This window comes from Artibeus jamaicensis, unplaced genomic scaffold (assembly GCF_021234435.1).
Source record: "Artibeus jamaicensis isolate MK-2021 breed Jamaican fruit bat unplaced genomic scaffold, CSHL_Jam_final contig_467, whole genome shotgun sequence".
Classification (NCBI taxonomy): domain Eukaryota; kingdom Metazoa; phylum Chordata; class Mammalia; order Chiroptera; family Phyllostomidae; genus Artibeus; species Artibeus jamaicensis.
The window spans coordinates 4,271,649-4,296,278 of NW_026521845.1; the positions used below are offsets into that span (position 1 = coordinate 4,271,649).

Consider the following 24,630-nt stretch of genomic DNA (forward strand, 5'->3'; position numbering starts at 1 on the left):
TGTCTGCCAGGCAGTAGAATTTTAGAAATCTGCTGGTATTAAGGTCTCTTGGCCTTAAAGGCAGCTAAAGGCATTTAATTGTCCAGATTCCACATGAATAAGTAGGGTTCTTCTGAGTGAGCCCCCTGGACCAGTGAGGGGGTCGTCACAGTTTATCTGTGGGGGACACCTTATTATGAGAAGCCTCTTGTAATTCAGGCTGATCCTAAGGGAGAGAATAATGGTCTGATTCCATGGGGGCAGAGTTCAGTGTTGCCCAGTGGTGCACTGTGACAAAGAACAGGCAGGTGACCAGCACCCTTTTCTGGAGAAGCTGGGCCAGGAAGTGCAGAGCTAAGCTGAGTTTAACATCCCTGTGGGTTCTTAGTGCCAGATGAGTTGGGGACAGCATTGGGACTTCGAGAGGATATGAAATTGGCAGTCCCTGACCTAAACTTGTTCAAGGTCCAAGTGTCAAAGGATCCTTCTTGCCTCCCCATGGCACCACGCATTTTTGAAAGTCATACACGATGAGGCAAGATGCGGCTTTTTGTGTGAGCAGGGCTTCAAACGCTGGCAACCAGGGACGATGTCTATACTACATTGGGGTCAGCTTTGCCCTCTCTGACTGGGGCCCCTGGACCCTCTAGGGGTGGTCTTCACTAAGCGGGGCCTCTGCAGGGTCTAAAGAGAGCAGCCTGGGTTGTGGGGAACCGTGCAAAGGCTGGCAGGAGGGGACCTCTCACTGATGAAAGGTGTAGTGGCAGGTGAGGTCCTGGGAGAGGGCCAGGGATGACTAACACCTCTTTCCTCTGACTGTTTTGAGTGTCCACGGAAGCCATGCTGACGGATATCACCCAAAGGGGGCCACATCTTTTGAATAAAAAGTTTCCTTGATTTTTTTAATAGTAACAATCCTATCTCTCCAGGCCAGAAAAGATAAATGCATGATTTGGCTATGTCATCAGCAGCCAGCTTTGACTAAGCAGTCATTTGGGAGGCAAGTTCTATAAAACCAGGACAGTTTCATTAATAATTTAAAAGACTTTCTAAAGAAGCTAACCCATAAAATGTGCATAGCATTGTAATAGCAAAGCTTAGGAAAAACTGCACAATTAATGAGCCTTAACCTTTTACTGCTAAGACATGTCACCTCAGGTGCACTCACATGTAGCAAGGTAAAAAACTGGCATTTCATTTCCAGATTTTATTAACTAATAATTATGGGAAGACCTTTCTCTCAATGTTATTCATAATGCATGAATCAGAAGCTGCCTGATTGTTGCAAGAGAGGTAATGCTTCTATTAATCAGACTTCGGGCATGTTTTGCTACTCTTAATTGCTCTTTTTCATCTTCATTAAGTATGACAGACTGCATAACTGTGACCTACACAGTTTCAAAAAAGACGTACATGAAAATCTTACTCCCCACAAAAATACTGAGATTTCACTGGTAATTAACTTAAAGGGAAAAGAAAGATTCCATTGGTCAAATTCAAAATGACTCTGTATCTCTGTATTTCCCAGCACATTCTATTATGATTTTTTATAATTATGCAATTACTAATTAGAAGTATAATGTATAATTATAGACATGATTATAATTTCTCTGTAATCAAAATCTGCAAGGTATTCTGAAGGTAAGAGTTTTATAACTTATGCTGTGAATGTGTAAGCAGCTAGATTTTCTAGCTGGCTAAAATTTACTCCCAAACTCGTGGCTGTATGAAATGCTTAATATTCTAAGCATTTTTGAACCAATCTTGAGGAGACATAGTTTTTGTGGTCTCTGGGTGCTCAAACCTAGACTCACTCTCCACTAGGTCTGCTCTCATTTGCAGTTCAAGCATTCCTTCAATCACGCTCTTTGTTTCAATATTCAGATAATTAAAATTCAGCGACCTAGAACTTCAGTGAGTTTAGGCAATAGTGGTATTGTAGTTTTTAAGTACAATGTAAGTGCTGTACTTAAAGTTGATATTTTTAACAAGTGTTTTTAGTCTTTTGTGGACTAAATTCAAATGAAAATCAAATTTCTGTTGTTTGTTTAAAGGTCTCAGAATACGCCTGTTCAATTTTTCTCTCAAATTATTAAGCTGCTTATTATACATAATCCGAGTGCTATTAGAAAACCCTTCACAAGGAAATGAATGGTAAGGTACTTCTGTCTGACTCTCAATGATATTCTTTTGATTACTTTGAATTTCACTACAATATTAAAGGATGTTATATACAATTAATTATTTTTCCAAAGATGTTTTACATGTTTGTTGCAATTCAACTGAGCTGCCTTTCAGGTAATACACGGATATCACCTCTGTAAGTTCTTTTCCACCATTTCCACTTAGGGTCTTTATCTGTTTCTCTAATGCTAATACTGGACACCAATCTGTAAAGTTTTTACTGCTAATCAAAATACCCTAAGTAAGTGTGGGATGCAGGTCTATCTCTTTAGACGCCCAATAACTTTCTGCCCTTCATTTACATGTGTTGTTCTACTACGAACCAGCTTTGTACATATTTTCGGCGATGGTCTGTTACTCTTGATAGAAACTCTTCAGCATCCATGGGGACACATGACTGTCAAGTTCAGAGTTAGTTTGTGTAGTTCTCTGTCTTATTTGAGTTACATGGCTTCTTGATTTAACTTATTTTTTACTCATGATCCTGTTGCTTTGACAAATTGCACTGCTATCGCACAGGTGGGTTTATCTTTTTATTCTGTGTCTTCATTGGAAGCAGCAGGGCAGGCGACTGGGTGTATTACGGCGACTTACATAATTTTTATCTGATGACCGCCTGGGGCCCCTGTCCAGCCTACTACAGTTAAAGTGGTTTTCAAAGCAGAAAACAACATTGGTGGTTCACTTCTGTACAACTATTTTTTTTCGTGTGGCAATCTGCCCTAAGAAAATTTGTACAAAATTAAAGTCAAATGGAAACTGAGGATATAACATGCATTTTGCATGAATTGGTTCCTCTTCAGTTTGGTTAGACAGGGGAAAGGATTCTGTATTTAGTAAAGGCTTTGGGGATAAGTCAAAGATTCACATGTGGAATTTTGTTGTGTAATAATTCAAGTGGTAATGCTTTAGAAAATAATTTAATGAAAGGGCATTGTTATTTCACTGTGTCTTTATTGAATGCTCAGCCTATACTTGTATTGCTCTGAAAAGGAACATTTTCTGCCCTCAGGGAATTTTCAGTCTGTAAAAAATTGGGGATGTTGGAGACACTGCTTTTCCTGGCACTGGGCTACTTCTTCTATGTACATTATTTCCTTTTAGTTTTGTACTTTCAATCCTATTTCCCTGTTTTCTCATTTGTGCCCTCAGAGCTAACCATTTCGGTATTTATTCAGAAGTGTATATATATGCATAGATGTATATATGTGCATATATATATATATATTTTCACATTCAGTATTATTTTGTGTTAGTTTCAGGAATACCACATAGTGGTTGGCCAGTCCTATGTTCTACAAAGTGGTCCCCAGTGTTTCTCGTACCCACAAGGCCCCAAACATAGAACTGATCTGTTTATGCCTTTACAAAGGCTGCTTAACTCATTGATTATGTTCTAACTGCATATTCAGTTCCTCTACTGGGATGTCATTTCAATGGGCCATGTTCGGGTCAGCCTCTTTTGGGCCTCCCACCGACCAGTGAGTAACAGTTATGTCCTTCCTCAGACCCTGCTCCCCTGACAGCCCCCTCCCCACAGCTGGCAGGCCAGATGCCTTGGAGGCATCCTCACCTCATTTTGATTCATGTTCTGCAGGATCTGCAGAGCCCTGAAAAAGTCCTGTGATTTCTCTCTTTACCATGCAGCCTACCTTTACCGTCTGTCCCTTCTTGATGCCCCATCCTGCACAGGCCGACTTCTGCCACCTGAATGATCTCGATTGTCCTCCTCACTAGTCCTGCCGATTCTGTCTTTGCTCCCCACAGTTTATTCTGAAGGTGGCAGCCAGGATGCCTTTAAAACATAAGCCAGACTGTGGCATGGCTCTGCTCCAAATGTCACAATGGCTACCATGACCTATAGGGACCCCCACTTTCCTGGGAACTCCACCTCCTGATGTCACCTCTCCACCCCATTCTGCTGCCAAACTGGCCTCCTCCCTGCTCCCAGGTCCTCACTAGACACACTGCAGACTCACAGCCTTCACACCTGCTCTTCCTTCTGGAATCTTCGAGAGACACCACAAGACCCACTTCCTCAGATCTTTACTCAAAATCAGACTTTCAGGGAAGCCTTATCAAACATCCTGTTTAAAATTGGAATGTTCTCATAAGGCTGTCTAAAATACTTTTTCCCTTTTCTGCATTGCCTTTCTGGTCTTTCCGTATTGCACATTTTTACGGGTTTCTTTTGTTCTCTGCGAATTTCTTATGGGTCGCAACGGCTGTTCCACAAGAGCCTAGACCGTTGTCTGAGGCCTTAGAGCCAGGCACGCAGGAGGCCCTCAGCAGCTACTTGTTAAATGGCGGAGGGACTCAGTGTGTCCATGGAGGTCCTCTGACCTCTGCTTACCTCACCCCACCCACCTCCTCCTCTGGGCATCCGCAGGAGGAACCTCTGGGGACCACCTGCTGCACAGGCAGACTCTGCTCTCCACTGCTTCGGGGCCATGGAGCGTGTTCTGCGCTTGCTCTGCGGCCTCCATTTTTTACCTCTGCCCCTAACTAGCTTTAGGACTGCTGGATGTTCAGGACAACAATTTCTCGGATAACACTGAATCTGCAATTCTTACCCGTTGCCATGACTACAGCCCAGTGCTAGCATGGGTTAGCAGTGACTTCAGGTGTTCTGCCAGCACCCCTGAGTGCCTCTGTCACAACACTTAGCACACTGACGTAGACTTTATGTGTGACCCTTGAGCAACATGGCAGGGTAGGGGAGCCAACCCTCACCCCCTGCACAGTCGAAAACCCATGTGCAACTTCTGACTCTCCCCAAGCTTGGCTACTGAAAGCCTGCTGTTGACTGGAAGCCTTACTGAGGATATGAACAGCTGACTGATACATATTTTGTATGCTATATTCTGACAATAAGGTAAGCTAGAGAAGGGATGATTTTATGAAAATCAGAAGGGAGAGGAAATACACTCACAGTATTCATTGACAATATCGAAGGTGGACCCGGGTAGTTCAACCCCGGGTTACTCAGGGTCGACTGCCTCTATTCCTCGGCTCTCCTCACACCCTCGCTGAGGACAAGGACCCTGTGGCTCTTGCTTCTGGAGCTCCCCTACTGAGCATGGATGCGGTGGGCCAGCGGGTGTTGCTGAATTCATGGAATTACGCTCAACAGCTTATTGATATTGTTGTACCACCGAGATGATTAAAGACCACTGCCTAGAGACGTCACATTGCAAATGTTTTCAAAAACCTACCAGAACTGTCTTTACAACTTGCTGATTTATGTATAACCTGTACTTTTGAGAGACCTGAAAATCACAAATTGAGTCACGACCGATTCCTTCTAAGGGTAAAAGGGCTCTGGTGGGTGATAGTGGACTAAAATTACATTATTTGAAAACACAAAGTAGAACAAAGTTTCCTACAATTAGCTTCTATGCCATGCTACTAAGAATATTCAGCCATAATTATGGAGGATATACATTTGAAAAATCAGATTACTGCAATTAGCACACAACCAAAAGAACTCATGGCCCCATTTTGAATAAATGTTCTGTTTGGTTGCCCTTGTCCAGGAAGTACTGGTTAATGAAAAACAGAAGTGGCCTTTATGGGCACAGGCTCTCTTTTGAAATAATGAGGCTAATTCAGCAAGGAGATTTATTTAATTAGAGCTGCTGCCATAAGAACGCTGAGGCTATTTTGTCCTGTTTTGCTTTATTTTGAAGTCCCTTCAGGAGTCCAAACTGATGGGAAAATGTTGCAAGTCTGAGCAAACTGAAGGATATGAAAATAATTTTATTGTTAATGTATGAAGCTGGGCAAGTGACGAACGCTGGGGTACATACAGTTTGTAGCCAACGATTTAGGGGAGTTAGCAAAGGACACCCCATACTCAGTGTGTGGTTTGTGCATTTCACTGAGAGATGATCCACCAGCTTTACTCACTGCTGCTGAGTGTTCTTCACTCTGTGCCCAAAGTCACCCATCCTGTCCACTTTACCACTGGTGAAGTGATGATTACTTCTGACAGCAAGTGACAGACGTGAAGGTATGAAGCCCGTGACTGGGCTCATATTTCATGGTATTTGGATTTGCATGTGACATCAGGGGCTGATGAAAACAACATGTGCATTATGGTGACATACTCATGTGAAAGATTGGGTAATAACTCTTAAAGGAAGAAATATGATTTTGACAATATCTTCTAAATGTTTGGTCCCCAGCAGGAATGAATACCATCACATAGACTGTTTACTTTTGTCATATGACTAATATATAGTCACAGTAAAGATTAACATAGCACCAAGTGCTTTGATGTATATAGTCTCAGAAATCCAAAATTATTATTTTTTTGTTTACTAGTGTCTAATACTGGTGTTCCTAGTCAGTTTTCTAGACTCTTTCTCCTTTTTTACACACACACACACACACACACACACACACACACACACACACAGCAGGGCAACTACAATATTGTGTATGTAAGCCACTTTCATTGTGTGGCTAGATGCTGGCCTAAAGAACTTTTGCAGTTGGCTTTTGGACACATAAGGAGCACGTAGAGAAGGGACACACACTTCTTAACATTATGGGCCATTACTCTCGCTTGTATTTCAGACTCAGGTCTCATGTGGGCATCAGGTGCATCGGATACGTTGACCCAAAGTCTCAGAGACGTAGTCGAGCAAGGGGAGAGTGAGTGTTTTTTTTTCCTGGCTGCAGCTAATTTTATTTCATTTTATTTATTTTTTTAAGTTTAATTGTTGTTCAAGTACAGTTTTCTGTCTTTTACTCCCCACCCCCCCTTAGATGTTGTCCATGTGTTCTTTATACATGTTCCTGTGAATCTTTCCCCTTTTCCCCTGAAATTCTCTCCCCTTTCTCCTCTGGTCCCTGTCAGCCTGTTCTGTATTTAAGTGTCTTTGGTCATATTTTGCTTGCTTGTTTGTTTTGTTGTTTAGGTTCCTGTTAAAGGTGAGATCATATGGTATTTGTCTTTCACTGCCTGACTTACTTCACTCAGCATAATGCTTTCCAGTTCCATCCATGCTGTTGCAAAGGGTAGGAGCTCCTTCTTTCTTTCAGCTACATAGAATTCCATTGTGTAAATGTACCATAATTTTTGGATCCATTCATTTACCGATGGGCACCTAGGTTGCTTCCAACACTTGGCTATTGTAAATTGTGCTGCTATGAACATTGGGGTGCATAGGTTCTTTTGGATTGGCATTTCAGGGTTCTTAGGATATACTCCTAACAGTGGAATTGCTGGGTCAAAAGCAGATTCATTGTTAGTTTTCTTAGAAAATTACATACTGTTTTCCATAATGGTTGTATCAGTCTGCAATCCCACCAACAGTGAACTGGGGTCCCCTTTTCCTCACAACCTCTCCAACATTTGTTGTTTGTTGCTTTGTTTATGATGGCCATTCTGACCAGTGTGAAGTGGTATCTCATTGTGGTTTTAATTTGCATCCCTCTGATGGCTAGCGATATTGAGCATCTTTTCATGCGTCTCTGGATCCTCTGTATGTCCTCCTTGGAGAAGTATCTGTTCAAGTCCTTTGCCCATTTTTTAATTGGGTTGCTTGTCTTCTTAGAGCAGAGTCATGTGAGTTCTTTGTATATTTTGGAGATTAAACCTTCGTCTGAAGTATCATTGGAAAATATGTTTTCCCACACAGTTGGTTCTCTTTTTATCTTAATACTGTTTTCTTTAGCCATGCAGAAGCTTTTTATTTTGATGAGATACCATTTGTTTATTTTTTCTTTTATGTCCCTTGCTCTAGGGGACATATCAATAAAAATGTTGCTGTGTGAAATATCTGAGATTTTCCTGCCAATGTTCTCCTCTAGGATTTTAATGGTGTCATGGCTTATATTCAAGTCCTTTATCCACCTTGAATTTATCTTGGTGTATGTGTAAGTTGGTGCTCGAGTTTCATTTTTTTGCACGTAGCTGTCCAGTTCTCCCAACACCATTTGTTGAAGAGGCTATTTTTACTCCATTTTATGTTACTACCCCCTTTGTCAAATATTAATTGCCCGTAGAGACTTGGGTTTATTTCTGGGCTCTCTGTTCTGTTCCATTGGTCTAAGTGCCTGTTTTTATGCCAGTACCAAGCTGTTTTGATTACAGTGGCCTTGTAATACAGTTTGATATCAGGTATTGTGATATCTCCTACTTTGTTTTTCTTTCTCAAAATTGCAGTTGCTATTCGGGGTCATTTATGGTTCCATATAAATTTTTGAAGTGTTTGTTCTATGTCTGTGAAATATGCCATTGGTACTTTAATAGGTACTGCATTGAATCTGTAAATTGCTTTGGGTAGTAGGGACCAATCAAGAGGAACTCAAAGAGGCCCACTTTGGGAGAGTGAGTGTTGATAGACCAAGGCCACTGCCCCAGCTGATGTCTGATGGAAAGGCCCTCAAGGACACTCCCCACCCAGACTTGCACACTCAGCCCTTCATTCTCACCCCAACACCCAGACAGGTCCTCCCTAGCCTAGTATGGAATCTACCCAGTGTTTTTTGAGAGGGTTCAGTTACTGAAAAACCTTTCTAATATATTGTTAAGAGTCTACTACACTTTGGTATCTCAGTCACTTCGGTGGTGGGACTCATCTTGAATTTTGCATGTCCTGGAGATTCGGATCTAGGACCACACCTAGTCCTCAGTTCTCAGTGTCTGGTACCTGTGGGAGTGTTTCCTAACTTTCCTCCCTGGTTTAGATCGTACTTGTGTTAATAAGATATAAGCTCGCATTTGTTTGCTTTGGAACGCTATCAACCTGAGTTCTTGTGTTTGTGACCCACGGGTCTTTCCTGAGGAATTCTGCCCTCCATGCTGACCCTATTACCTGCAGGTGTTTACGCAATGTTTTATTCTTCTGGGGGGCACATTCACCCCCTGACCCCCACCCCTGCTGCCAAAGCTGATTGGTCATTTTCAGCAGCTGTTTTCCTGCCTATAGGCAAGGCCATAGGTACAGGTACTGCATGGACCATGAGGAAGGCTCCACCTATTAACTGTCCATACTCCACATCTGCTGAGACTTTTTTGGTTAATAGGCCTCTTCCTGTTGTGTTAATGAATCTTCAAACAGGAGTTGTAGCACTAGGCCCAGATTCATTCACAATAACTGGATGATATCAGTTTTGCTTTTATGTGTGCTTCTGTTTCACTTTTATTTTTATAATTTTAAAAAGTGACATCTTTTATTATTTTATAAATGCTTCATGATTATTACAATGGTGAGGAAAAGGAGGTAAAAGTTATCTAAAAATCTCAGTGCATAAGAAAGCACATTTTGATGATTAATCTTTTGTGAATTCTCTCTCTGAATGCACAGGTGTATAGAATACATTTACACTGACATAGGATGATATTATATATATATATACACATTGTCTTTGTCATTGACTTTTTTCTCATTTGGGATATTTTTACTATTGATGATGAGGAGGCTACTTTTGTCTTCTTGTTGCAGGGTATTCAGGTAGATGCCGGTTCCTTTCCTGATATAAATAATGCTGCAATAAATATTCATGTGCAGGTTTTCTTTCCTCCTAGTGCTTTTTGTCAATGGGAGTGAAGTTTCATTGGAAATTATGGTCTGGCTTCCCGTCTATTTCACTCCCCATTTGTTCTGGACATTAACTAACAATGCGCAGATTGGTCCTACACTGTTTTTCACAATAAATTTGATTTAGAAAGGGCAGCTTGGGCACTAGGTTTTTATTAGAATTTAGACATTTCCTTCTATGCATTTATCCAATTTAGTGCTCACTAAAGGGTAAAAAACAGGACTTTCTTTTGGAGATCTCACTTCACATTGCAATGTATATATTTGAGATTGTAGAAATGTCTTTTTTAAAGGATTCTGAGAGCTATTCTACATTACATAGCCTTGTCTAAAAAAATATTTTCTCAAGGTCTTTTTCAAATTTAAATACTGCATGCTATTTTAAGAACTATGAAAAGAACATCCCAAGGAAAATACTGTCAATTTGATCAAAGTAGCTTTTAGTAAATCCATGTTAATTTCCAGTGTCCCTCTGAAAGTGCTGAGCAACTCATGTTTAGCAATTTATTTTTAATCTTTCAGCTATCAGTATAGACTTTTCTTACTATTTAGTAGTTTTTGTAGCATGCCATGTTTCTATCTACAAAAACTGTATATAGCCTTTCACTCTTCCATACCTAGGGTTGGTCTAATTTCTGAAATGTCAGCGACACTGTGATATGTGTTTGGAAAGGACAGTGTTGCTGGACTCATCCCCATATATTTGCCTTTATGGAAGCCATCCATTTGTTTATATCGATGCATTGTCCACTACACTCGTGTCCACAGACAGCCATGGGATTACAATGGTCATTAAAAAGACACACTTTCATTTTACAGAACTTGCAGTATAGTGAGAACTTGAAGTATTACACTGCAAGTGTAATGAGTATACTGACTCATTACACCAAGTCAAGAAATGGATTTACACATAAACTTAAAGTTACAACTGAGATGCATAGAAGCAAAGGGCAGTGAGCGATGTCACCTTAGACGTTAATTGACTACTTCGATCAAGTGGAAACTTCAGAGAGGGTTTTTCTGAGGGAGAGTTGAACTGAGTTCCCGAGGGCAAGTCAAGGGCTGAGATGGGGAGGAGAAGTCATGGTAGAATAAGTCTCAGAATGCCACGCTTAGAGTTTTGGAAGATTTGACTTTGGATGGTGCACACATAATGCAATATGCAGATGATGTATCATAGAACTGTACACTTGAAACCTGTATAATTTTATTAACCAATGTCACCCCAATTGATTTAATTTAAGGAAGAGTTTTGGTCTTTATCTTAACCAAAATGCGATGTCAGTACACAGTGAGGCGATGTGGGCAAAATGGATTGAGAAAGAATTGGTGTAACTGTAAATTCGAGGAAAAATGTAGAAGACAAGGAAGGATAGTGTTTCTCTGGGAAGGCTTTTGCAACAGTTCCAAAGAAATGCAGAAAGTGACAGTTTGGATTAAGGTGGTTGTGGGAATGGAGATGGACAAAGGCAGATCAATTCTACTGATAGTTGGTAGGTAGAATCGAAAAGGTTTGAGGACTGAGTTATGCATTTCCAAACACAGTAGTGGGAAGTATCTAAAATGCCTAAGTTTTTGCATACATGAACACAGTGGAATTTGGTGCCATGTATTGGGATGTGGAAAACTGGGAGGACCAGGTTTTGGGGGGAAAGATCACTAGTTTGGTTTGGAGCAACTGAAGATGTCAATTACTCGGGTAGATATGACATTCTGGAATTACAGGGTATTAAACTACTTATTATACTAAGTAGTTTCATTGAATAGTCCTTGTAAGTTCGGTAATTCTATTTAAAACAAGAATTTTCAAGAGTTTATGGCTTTTTGTCATTGCTTAACATATTACCAAAAAGAAAATGACCTGAAGGTTTAAGAACATACTTAATATTTTGTGGAAGGAATCTCATATTTCCTAACTGGGGAGAGTGAGTGGGTTTTGTTGCGATTGTTGTGTTTGATTTTGTGGGTTTTTATTTGCATTTATGGGAAACATAATATCATTATTTAAATCATTTCCCAAATGCAGCATGTTGCAGTGAATGAGCCACAGGACACGAAAAAATTCAGATAAGGACAGGGTGCAAAAATGAACCGGGATAGCTAGTGAGACGGCAGAGATGTTATGCTGTCTTTTGCAGAGTATAAGTAATTTTTGACACTAAGGATGAAATGATTTTTAACAGACATTTAAGGACAGCCAATTCTTGTCCTGTGGAATGTTCCATGCTATCCTTGGTCACAGGTGTTGTTGTGCATGTTAAGTATTTTCTATAAATCCAGATATGAAATATTAATGTGGTCTATAATCTGAGTTACTGGCTGTACCTCTAGTATTAATCCTGTTGAATTTGTACTGCCACAGTATTAACAGCTTTAAAATGAACAAAATCTTAACGGTTTATAGAAGACCCTTAAGTGACTTTTCAATGGAGAATTTGATTAGTAGGGTTTGAGGATTTTGGACCCTCTATAACCACTCTTTAAATAAAACCTCTTTATCTTTTTTTTATTATTAACACGAGGCTGAAAATGAAATTAAAAAGACTATTTTGTGGAATAGAACTGGCTATTATTCAAAAGAACTGAGAGGACATAATGTTTTTGTATTTCTAATTTAGATATTTTATTGTCTTCTCATGCTAGTATTATTTAAATATTTCTAACTTCAATCAAAATGTTTAAATGAATGCATTTCCCACATTTAAAAAAGTAACATCTCGTCATTCTTTTCACAGGTCTCGTATCTTCTGGGTGAACAGGAGCCTGCCATTATGGGGCCTACAGGTCACGTACAATTTTGTTTATTCCTGTACTGTTGGATTTATTCCTATTTCCCAGAGAAATATTATTAGAGAGAAATGCTTGGTATTAAAAATGAGCTTGTTTTATTGCTTGTTTAGTTGTGCTGCACATTTTAGACAAACACATTCAATCCTTTCTTCATGTTTGCTTGAGCCCTGCTTTCTGTCGTGAGAATTCATGGTCAGGATTAGACTCAGATCGCTGTCCTGGGTGTGGAGAGAACCCACGTCAGCCTGTGTTTTCAGCACCACCAATTCCTCTAACCAGCTTTCCAAATTCCTGTTACGCAATCCTTGAAAAATGAATCAAAAGCTTGTATCCAAGTGTGCTTTTTTCCCTATGCCCTTGGTCTCTGGAACACGTGAGAATCTCAATAAATAATCAATAAATCAAGAATCAAATGAACGGCTCATATTTCCAATAGCAAGAGCTTGGTGCTGAGGCAGACAATTTGTAAATCAAATAAAAAGCATGCCCTGGATTAGGAAGTCTGGAGGAAGGAGTAAGACCACAGGAGAAAGCACAGCGAGTCTGAGTTTCACTGCTGACACGTTCCCCAGAGTCCTCTGCATCCTGTCTCCTCCTCCCCTTCCTGTCGAACTCCACACCAGCAGCCTTCGTACAAGTTTCCATCCTCGCTTCTGTCTCCCTCCTCCAAGTGCGTTTTATTTTCTGTTATTTTTCAAAAGTACAAATTATTCTAAGAGAGGGACTTGGAATGATATGAAATGATTTGAAGCATCTCTGTTTATGAACAACCTTTAAAACACTTTGAAATCAACTGTTGGGTTTGTCTTTTAAAGTCAAAGACAATTGTGAATTCTGTGCATTTTATAGGTGATAATGAGTTATTTCAATGACGTGTGCACTAGGGTTATAATTATAAAGTTGAAGTTTTGACCATGTCTGGACATTTCATATTTTCCTGAAGTCAAGTTGCATTTTACATCACTTTACACTGACTTTCATTACAGTGTTGTTAATTTAAAAATAACTCTTTTCACGTATTTCAGTGTGCACTAAAAAGGCACTCTTTTAATCTCTAAATTATCCTTCAGAGAGGAGCACATGTAAAGCGAGTTAATATTTTTACAAAGAGTTACATATGGCTCTGAAGTACATGTTGATCTAGTCACATAGCTTTTGTCTCCTAGTAACGTTTTCAAATAATAATAGCACTCATTTCCAAAATGGGAGTTTGAGTAATTCACGCTAAAAACCCTGTAGAGGTCCTTTATCAATGCGTACCTCCAGGAAAAGGCAGGGATGATTCAGAAGACTTGTGAAGAAAATCTAAGAGGTGCGAATTTTTTATCATGACAATGTGCAGCTGATGTATGCACTTTTGAACATATTTTATTTATATTCCTTTGCATTCATAAGTTTTTAAATTGTCCTTACATTTCAAAATTCACCTAAATCAAAGTTTTCACTCCCAAGGAGTCAAAATGTGAAACTCCAGGGGAATCCATCTTTCTCCCGCAGGCTGTCCCAGACTTTAAAATCTGCAAACGAATAGACTTGCCCTCTGAGTTAGGCTTGTGATTTTGGTTCCATTTCTGTATCCTAAAGGGCTGACAGGAATGTTTGGATCTCTTTTCTAGTTCCTCCTTCTGTTGCAATCACTGTCTTTGGTTAGTTCAGTAGTGGAATTATACATACAATAGGCAATACAGAGAAAAGCGGAAGTTGCTTGGAGGAGGCAGGTCAAGCCTTTCCGGCTGTAAACCGGAAATGGGTTGTGAAGTTCATTCAAACACAATCTGAAAGGCTGCTGAGACGCTGACTTGGCTATTTTGTTAAGTGTTCAAAAACGCGGCCCTTTCATTCCGTGTGAGGCAGGCAACAGGATGGACCATATCCAACCCAGAGCTCCTGTGCTTTTCTGCAGGGAACTGCTGTTTCTGGTGACTGGGTCTCAGATTCGGGTGGTGTTGCTGGCGGAGGGTGTTATTTGGGGGCGTGGGGAGAAGGCAGGGGTGTGAGACTGTTAAGAATGCACAGAGCAAAAACCTGTTCTTTCTATATCACGCAAACTGTAGCCAGTCTGACTATGCTACTCCCACATTTTCACTTGGGATAATAAATTAGAAAAGACTTATTAAGGAGTATTAGAAATAACCAAAGCTAAGCTGAAGTGCAGGGGACAACCTACAACCTGCCACCCGTATATGAGTTAATGTGCCTCGTAATACCCCCTGTATCATATCTCATGTAAATATATATCTAGCTATATGATACACGTGTGCATATATTTATACATTCATTAACTTTATAAATTGCCATAATCATGAATACAGTATGTTCTCTATAGTAGTATAATCCTGAATACATATTATTTTATTTTAATGACATTTTCTCATTAAGTTAAAATTTATATTTTAGGTTTTAGTGGCCTTGATAAGTCTGTTTGAAACGATACTACTTGGTTATCTCAGTTATAAGGTAAGCTATTTTCATTAGAAGTTTTCTGCTGACAGCACACATTAAGAGCTTTTCCCCGGCTTTCCTGTCTTTATGATTCATACTCTGGGGAGAAGGCAAGCCCTTCTTAAAGCACTTTAATTATTTTGAACCTCTCTAGTATGTGATTTTTAGAAAGCTTAGTAATATAGTAATGTTTTCCTTGGTGGCTGAAGCAGACTTCACTAATTCCTACGGGTTAATTTGTCCATTACGTACATGCTCGTATGAGTCAAGCAAATGCAGTGGTCTGGCCTTTTATTGTTCTCGATCCCTTGCCCCGATATGTACAAAAAACGCCCAGGGAACAAAACCATGTCTGCTAGGAACCGTTTTAATGAATTCTCTTAATTTTTGGCAAGGCTCTGCCTGGCTAACACAACTTAACCAGAGTTTACAGAGCCTCTGTTTGATAAAGAGCTCCTCACTGTGCGTGCTTTGCTTTGTTTGCTTTGCTTTGTTTTTTCCCTACGAGTTTACAGTCTGGAAGTGGGGCTGGGTTGGAAACATTGCACAGACAATAACAGAAGGCAGAGTAACAGGTGTTCTCAGTGAGGCCACGGGATGAAAAAAAAAATCCTTGATGGATTCTGCAAAGCCCCTGATCCGGTCATTTCACTAATGAAAGGAGAGAAGACAGGACAATAGGGATTTATAGAATTAAGAGAGGCATGAAGGAATGCACATATAAAATCAAGAGAATAATAAATACTCAAGTGTGGCCAGAATATGGGGCATTTAGGGAAATATAGGTGCCAAATGTTTGGGATGATATTGTGAGCGCTTTGGACAGTAACGTGCCCCGGGAATTGATGGAGGATGTTGCACGTGGGAGTTCTATAGTAGTAATGCAATTTTAGGGCTATTGGTTCAGAGCTTCTGGGCCCCGCAGCTCAGAGAGACATCACACGGGGGCCAAGTGCTCAGTGAAGACACCGTTGCAGTAAAGGAAAACTGGGAGTTAGTGTTTGGCTGGGTGAAATGAACAGACGGATGCGATGCAAGACAAATTATGAACGTAGACACTGAAGAAGTCAACCGATGTGTGAAGGGAGTGAGTCCATTAAGTATGGAAAAATACCCAAGGGAGAAGCTCGGGCTCATGTTGGTGGGGATGCTGATATATCATCGTTGTTGGAAGAAGAAGAGAGCCATCAGGGGGGACAGAAGTAGACAAGAAGGGAGAAAGTTAGCAGAATGGGGGTCACATTCATCACTGATTTTTGGTTCAAGTTTCTGCATGTGCTTCACCCCATGATCTGTTTTGGGGGGAAATCTTTGTCTTGCAGACATCGATCTTTCTTTTTAAAACATAGGGGTTTGAAGACAACACTCCTTAGACAACTTTTGAATCCTAAATGTAGAGCAAGTTCAATCCCAAACGAAGCCCTCTCAAATGCGCATCCTATTCAAGTGACCACAGGTTTGATTCTTTAGGGTCTGTACGTGTCTCCCAAAGAACAGGCCCCTTTGTCTTAAAACTGGCCTGACTTGGTGCTTTGTTCACACCTCAGCATTCTTCCTACCTGTGGGCTCCTCATGTCTGATGTTTCGGGCACAGGTGTCAATATTACATGGTCTCTCCGTGTGAGCCAAGCTAAGTGGGTCACTTGAGCACTTCTTACTTAACTTGAGGAGCTGGCAGACGCCACTTGGCCCCTGCACTAACTCCACACAGAGAAGTTAGTTCTCACTGCTTCCGTTTCTTCTACCTGCACTTCCTGCCTTTGTTTTTTTTTGTACAGTCTGGAGATGAGAGACAAGCTAATGATAAAAAAGCCTGTCGCTGAATATTTTAGCGGATGGAATTCTAGAACATTCCTGGATCACTGCGTGCAGGAATTTTCCATCACTGCAATGTTTTAAGCCTTTGAGACTGAAAGAAGATGAAGAAAGTCTTAAGTTTATAGGCAGTGTTTGAAAAGAATTGGAAATTACAGGGAGTCAGATTGCAAACAGATTTCCTAATATGCAGATCTCTTCATCGAAGATAAACTGCTTTAGAAAGTTCTGAGTTGTGCTTCATTGGACATCACTCCAGAAAGTTTCAGTGATGAGGACTGTATATCAGGGTGGACTTCCTGGGTGTGTCCTCTCTGCAGCTGTGGGGGCCCTGGGCTTGGTGTAATGCTCTGATGTCAGCTTCTGGCAGCTGTTCACAAGTTGTTAATAAGAAGCCCTGCATTTGCTTTTGCACCAGGCCCCTTGAATTGTGTAGCCAGCCCTGATTACATGGGTTGGTAGGTTTTAAAATCCCCTTCATTTATGGGTTTTTTTTTACCATCAAAACAATATTAATATTGATGAACATTGTTAACACATAGTGTGTTTAGAATCTATTTAATAAGCTTTGAGAAATGCCTGAGATTTTACTGCCTATATTTTCCTGTAAGTTTTTTTTTATGGTTTAACAACTTACATTGAAGTCTTTATTCTATTTTGAGTTTATTCTTGTGTATGGTGTAAGTTGGTGATTAGTTTCATTTTTTTTTGCATGTATCTGTCCAGTTTTCCCAACACCATTATATGTTTTTGTCTCCTTTGTCAAATATTAATTGACCATAAAGGCATGTATTTATTTCGGGGCTTTCTATTCTGTTCCATTGAGCTATGTGTCTGTTCTGCCAGTGCCATGCTGTTTTGATTACTGTGGCCATGTAGTATAGTTTGATATCAGGTAGTGTGATACATCCAACTTTGTTTCTCTTTCTCAATGCAAATATATTTACTATAGTAAAAATTATAATAGTCACTTTTTATGGATTCTACAAGTTTTATTAGCCTGTCGTAGGTAAATTTTCTTTGATCAAATATTATGGTATGATCACAATGTGTTATATGCAATATTCAAGGATTGCTGCAACATTTGAATTGCTTCTTAAACTTACCACAAAATTCAGAGGGCACAGTTACATTTAGAAAAATAATCTTTAAAAGTCATTGCTACACCTTTGTATGATTCAGGGAAATTCTGAGTGCTGTCTTTTTCTCTCTTTAATGGGATTTTGTGTAATTAACTTTTATTTTTATTCATTCTTTCTTGAAAGGGGAACATCTGGGAACAGATTTTACGGGTACCTTTCATCTTGGAAATAGTTAACGCAGTTCCTTTCGTTATCTCGGTAAGTCCTAAAATCATCTTTTGAAAAATGATTTTGTCATTAGATTTCAGTGAAGCCTTTAAATCTCAATGCTAATAAAAATATTTAGTTCTGATCAATAAAGTTGGGTATTGGTTAGAATCATAGTACCAGAAAATAAACAGTGAAATCTGTTGGTTAGCTGGATTGTGAAATTAAATGAACACTAATGAGATTCAGTAAAATGGTAAAATGAGATGCATCTTAGAAATGTATGGTCCAGCAGAGCCATTTAAACAAGTACCAGTATTGTCTAAACAGACTAGAAATGACTCCATTTCTTGTGTATATTGTGGAATTAAAAAATATAGAAACCATGTAGAACCACATACTTGTAAACATTTCTCAGACTGAGAATATATTCATCTCTAGTTTAACTACAGGGTTTACTAGGTCCAATTCTCTCTTTAACAAGAAAGTTGCCAACAGCCAGCAACTTGCTTCTTTATCAGCTTGATGGCTTACCAGTTTCATGAAGACACGAAGATTTTGTTCAAGTGCATGTTTCCACTACAAAATTGGGTTTTAATTTCTGTTTGATAGGGTTGTAATAATGTCTGCAGGGACTATGCTTTCTAACACTTTGAGTTTTATTTGGAAAACTATGAAAATAAGAAGACATTTGAAGCTGTTGCTCACTTCTGACAATTATTTTAATTCGAGTAATTTATCTAGAGGAGCAACTGGAATTAGATGAAATGGCTAAGTAAATTTAATTCCAATTAAACATGGTTCCCCAGCGTCACTTAGAATGTCTGTCTCCTGAGCGTGAGTGGCAATGTTATGAAGGGGGGGGCTTCTTTCTTTGTCCTGCTTTCCCCCTCAAATGGCAAAGAAGAAAGAGGCCATGTCTACTCTAAACTGTCACAGTAAAAATTTAATGGGAGAATTAGCATAGTTACATCTGACGTCCAGTGAGAGCTTATTATTTTTTTTGTGCTTCTACAATAATTCTCCAAAGAATTTTTCCCTAAGAATGAGACAATGAATGAAAAGATCATATCTGCTCCTTGCATTTTATTAATAATATGAGATTCATTATTTGTCACATATTTTAAATTGTTATATTGTTTTGAGTACATTTTTCTGTTTTACATTTCTTTTAAATCTGCCAGATATGATTCCTTGCTTTGAGATAAGAGTGTAGTTATTTATTTTTTTCAGATATTTTGGCCTTCCTTAAGGAATCTCTTTGTCCCAGTCTTTCTAAACTGCTGGCTTGCCAAACATGCCTTGGAAAATATGATTGTAAGTATGAAAACGATATGCAAACGCAAACATACCCTTCCATCTTTTGTTATTTCTTACTTTCAGTGTTCAGATGAACCAGAGAGAGAAAATGAGTTGACGTCTTTGCCTCATTACTTTTTCATTCTATTTTTCCCTGCAAAATATAAATTCATACTGCTAGAATGTATTGAGTTCCAATTAAATATCTAAATGTTTTATTTTTAACTTCTTTTAAATGAATATAGTATCTTAGTAAATAGCATCATTTAAGTGTTTGTAAAAATGAAAGAATTTTGGTAAAATGCCTTCAGATAATTAAAGTGACATGTTGTGGAGTCGTCTAAGCTAATGACCCTGCGTGACCAGTCTGCCTGTGTCCTTATAGTGTGAGAACTTGCAAAACACGCACGTGGCCAAGTCACTACCCTTTTCAGACCCTCTGAACTGGTGAACCAAAATGATTTAGATTTTTTAAATATGACCACACCACAGCCAGCTGCTGTTTGGACTGGTCCCAGGAGTCGTCTTCTGGAGACAAATAACTTTTTCAGACAAATAACCTATACATGTGTAACTGGACCCCTGGTTTTAAGGGTTCAGGAAGTCATGGCATCAAACTGTTCCTGACTCTGCTGGGCTCATGTTTTGTAAAAATCTGTGGGGCTTTATAACACCCTGTATAGGAGGTAGAGGACCCTCATGACAAGTCATCTTTTCAGATTTGGTTGGATTGTGAATAGGATATTCAGAGGGATAAACAAAATCAGAAAGTCAAAGATGCCAAATTCAGGGTGTGCCCGAGGCTGACCCTGTTTGAAAGGACAGATTTATAACTCTGAACAGAATATGTTAATGATAGGGATCAGCACTTGCTTAGCAGTGAGCTGTAAGACATTTGCTATCTGGTCTTTTATTCTATACATGTTAAAGTAAGTCCACTAAGTGCTAATCACTCTGATAGAATAGCCAAGTGACTTAATTTCTTTATCTTCAAAAGAGAATCAAAGTACCCACTCTACAAGCTGGTTGTGAGAACTAAATAAAATTACAGATACATAAACAAATATGAATGCGTGTACATATATACATAAACATAGTGAGGGCTCAATCTTATTAATGTTACTACAAGGCCATGAAATGTTTTTTTCTGGAGGTAGACTTGTTTCTCTTTTAAGTAGTTTTTTTAACAGAAATTATGACAAAAAGTTTTGGCCAGAAGTAATATTTGGATAACATTTGAGAATTCATCAGTGGATGAATATTTCTAAACATCCATGTTAATTGACCTCTGGAATCTCCTGGAGATGCCTGGCCAAACCGTGGGCGAATGTGGCCTGTGGAGTTGTTTGCAGAAATACTGAGCTGCCTTCACTGTTCAAAAAGAAAAAAAAATTCACCAAATAGACATTGCTTAAATTGTTGATGAAAGGAATGCACTGGAAAAAAATAAACCTCTGTGCTAAATTGTGTTGTTTGTTGTTGGAAAAAATAACCTAACCAAGGGAGAAATGGTCAGTTCTGGAGAATAACAGGAAGGCTTTGCAACACTAATTTAGGATTCATTTTCCATTGCAATATTTCTAGATTTTGCTTCTCATGCTTTCATTGGTTGCTCAATTTCATTGGTTTTTCTGCTTATTAACACCTGTGTTAAAAGAAAGCAAGGGTTGAGAGGTGAAGTTCTAGTCAACTTAGTGTTTTGTTAATGTAACAGTTCTGGTTAAATGTGTGGTGGAGGAAGAGAAAATGCTGGCTCTTTGGGAATTTATGTTGGTGAAGTTATCTCCTGTTACATTGACTTTAAGACCTTTAACAGTTTATTATCAAAAAATTTGAGATGAACTGAAACCTAGAAAGTAAAAATTCTGAAAACCTACAAATCTATCACACTGAATACTAATAATGTATGCCTTATATTTTATATTAACACATAAACATATCATACATTAAATTATATTGTATGTTTAATTTTATAATTAGAATTTTTATCATATACTAGTATAGAGTAAACAAGTTCCTATATCATTAAATATTCCTTTTCAAGTCAATTTTAATGGATGTATCTAAATCTATTACATAGTTCTGATCAATTTACTTAACTATTTTTATATTGCATATTTTAGTTATTTTGATGGTAATGAGCATTTATTATTTTATATAATAAATGTAATTTTGTAATAAAAATAAACAAATCATTGATTTCCATTTTTTATTATTTTCATGTAGTTAATTTTTTTAAATTATGTTATTGAGTAAATACTTAATAAATGAATGAGTGAACTACTAAGGACATACTTGTGAATTGTGATGTGAATTCCCAAATTTTCATCAAGAATGATAATAAATTGCATGAGCAGTAATAAAAGTGAGTGCTCATTTTTGCATCTTTAACAACACTGAGTGTTATTATTTTTAATGTCTTTTTCAATTGCAAAGATAAAAACATATATTTTGAGTTCACAATTCTGTTAACAGTAATGAAATTAAACTTAAAAATATTTGCTCAATGGCTATTCAACTTTTTTAATGATAAATTGTCTGAAGGAATTCCTGATTCAGGGAATAAGATTTGATAGTAGTCTGACCTAACTTTTACTTTTTCCCTGATTGACTATATTATTTTCTGATCTTTTAAAATTGAAATTGGCCATGAAAGATTATGCTTCCAGAGGGCTTTTGGGGATGTTTTTTGGGGGTGTTTTCAGATGTTTGTCAAGTGAATAACTAAAATTTGATGCTTTGGTGGTCCTTCTAGTCTATTGCCTTCATAACATGAACGTTTTGGTAAGATCTATTTTGACCCAGGCAAACATGAAAATATGCTACCATATACATTTAAAGTATGTGTACTGAGTAGACACAAGATAGTTGCAATGTAATACATAGTAATAAATGTAATGAACTCATGAATGTTTAATCCTTATCAACATTTAAAATACGTTTTTCTGTCTTGTTTTAGAATGATCTGCATAGAGCCATCCAGCGCACGGGGTCTGCAATGTTTAATCAAGTTTTGATTTTAATATCTACATTGCTATGCCTTATCTTCACCTGGTAAGACTGTACAAATCAGTATTTTTATTATGTTTTATTTAATTATAGTTTAAAAAATTCTTATAGGCCTTTTAAATTAATAATCAGATAAAAATCAGTCATTCAATCGACGTTCACTGTGAAATGGGAAGGATCATCCATAGAAATAGAAGTGGAATCCTTCAGTCTTACAGAAAAAGCAAGGAAGCACTTCTGTGGCGTGGTATTGATATTTACAGTTTCTCTGGCATTTTCCCCAATGCTGTGAACAACCAACACATGAGTTTGCCCTGCGTGCTACAGATGTCAAACACGGATTTTTCCTTTAAACCGCTGACATGGAGGTGCCTTGTTTTTCTAGTCTTCAAAGTGGAAATGCCATGAGAAAGCTGTCACTGCCTGTCACGGGGTCTGCCTGTGCCTTCTCTGGGTGACATGGTTATGTGCAAGCAGGCAGAAAGCAGGGTAGATCTCAAGGAAAACGGTTATTTCTTCTTTTGGAAGGTCCTGCTTTGACAATTAAAATGCAAGCCACGTGAAATGGAGCTCTGCCTGTATGGATTCGTGCAGATCCATAACTAGAAAAATAATGTGAATATCCAAAAATGAGGTAGAATAATGTTCTGCTTTGTAGGAGTCTTACACATTATGAGTAGTTGTGCCCTGCCCTGGGTTTGACCTACTGAGACAGATAACAAGCTAATTAGGAAGCACTGAAAAAAGAATGTGCTCAGACACTCTTACAACTGAACTAGCTATGAGTAGAGCTATAGATACATGGATTTTTTTTTAATATTAAATTTTATTTAGTTACTTTTCAAGTACATTTTTTTTATCTATTTCTCCCACATGGATTTAAATACATTCATGCCCCGTTTACAACTGGATACGGTCTGAGAAACTTGCTGTCAGGTGATTTCATCACTGTGTGAATATCACAGTAATAATGAGTTATGCTATGATGTTAACTGGCTATGGCATCACTAGATGATAGGAATTTTTTAGGCCATTATAATAATTTATAATGGCTTGAAAAATTATATTTGGTTTGCAGTTGACTAAATGTCGTTATGTGGCATGTGATTGTCTCAATTTGGAAATACAGGTATGACAGCCCATTTGCATCAGTATGTGGCTAATATGTCTATTAAGTGGGCTTAAACTATATTTCATGGCATACTTTTATATTTAAAAAGAAACATTTGAGGATATTTTACGTCTTTAAACATAAAGTATCCCTCTGAAATTGTCACCATGCCATCTTATTAAAAAGTTTTTTCACTTTTCACAGATTGTTTTTTTATTGCTCACCTAGTCCATATCTAACTTCATAAATATGAAATACTAACAGTAATGACCTCCCTTTTAATGTCACTAAAAATTCTTAATTTTGAGGTAAGGAGATTATTTGAATTATTTAGGAGGTTTTTTTCCATTTTACTTAGGGAAAAGTACTTAAGATTAAAAATTGTATACATGTGTACACAGACCAATACTTCCATTGCTAGAAAATTACAAAATATAAAACAAATGATTTCTAAACAATGTGGAAAATTTGTTAAAGTAGAAATTACCATTATTTTTTTCTGCCTGGCCTATAAATGAAAGATATCTCAGATAGAAGTGTGTATATTTTGCATGTATTTATCTATGTATATGTGTATAGCTCATAGAATGTAAAATACATACATACATACATATATGTAAATATATACATACACATATACAAATATATCTATATACACAGATATATTATACATTGTGGTGATTACAGCCATAATTAACTGTTGTTAAATCCTAGAGCAAGGCTACTGATGCTTTTGAAAATCAGAACTTTTAATATGTACATTGTTATTTAAGCCCCCAAAGGTTCAGGAACTAATATTTGAAGCACTGGTAGTGTTGTTCACAAGTCTCACCATCTTAAAATTACCTGCTTTGGAAAGCCTGGACTTAGTTTTGAAATGTTTCTTCTCTCCATCGTTGTTAACATTACAAAGAACCGTCATTAAGCATCTGTCTCCCAGAGACACATGCTCAGCACCGATCCAAAATACAAATGAAGCTGCCGCCCCTCTCTTTGTAGGGAATGTGCTCAGAATCGGTTTTCCTGCCATTGTAATGGAATTGGACGGACCTTCCCAACGTCTGCTTGTACCCCCCTCCGTTACCCACACCCACTTCCCAGGCAGCTGTGACTTGGGATTCTGCCTGCGTCTCTCTAACAAACAAGTAAACAGGCACAT

The 24,630-nt window shown here is 38.3% G+C and overlaps 1 protein-coding gene across 8 annotated transcripts in view; it reads left to right on the forward strand.

The window, feature by feature from the left end:
• KCNT2 (potassium sodium-activated channel subfamily T member 2) overlaps positions 1 to 24,630 on the forward strand; it is a 197,967-nt gene that overhangs the window by 62,954 nt on the left and 110,383 nt on the right. For 7 of the 8 annotated variants that reach the window (XM_053667314.1, XM_053667318.1, XM_053667319.1 and 4 more), the window contains 6 exons: positions 2,034 to 2,133; positions 12,452 to 12,500; positions 14,904 to 14,963; positions 18,029 to 18,103; positions 19,286 to 19,369; positions 22,311 to 22,405. In XM_053667314.1, the coding sequence (XP_053523289.1) occupies positions 2,034 to 2,133; positions 12,452 to 12,500; positions 14,904 to 14,963; positions 18,029 to 18,103; positions 19,286 to 19,369; positions 22,311 to 22,405 (463 nt within the window). The remainder of the gene's footprint in view (positions 1 to 2,033; positions 2,134 to 12,451; positions 12,501 to 14,903; positions 14,964 to 18,028; positions 18,104 to 19,285; positions 19,370 to 22,310; positions 22,406 to 24,630) is intronic. The other variant, XM_053667320.1, reaches the window with a different exon arrangement.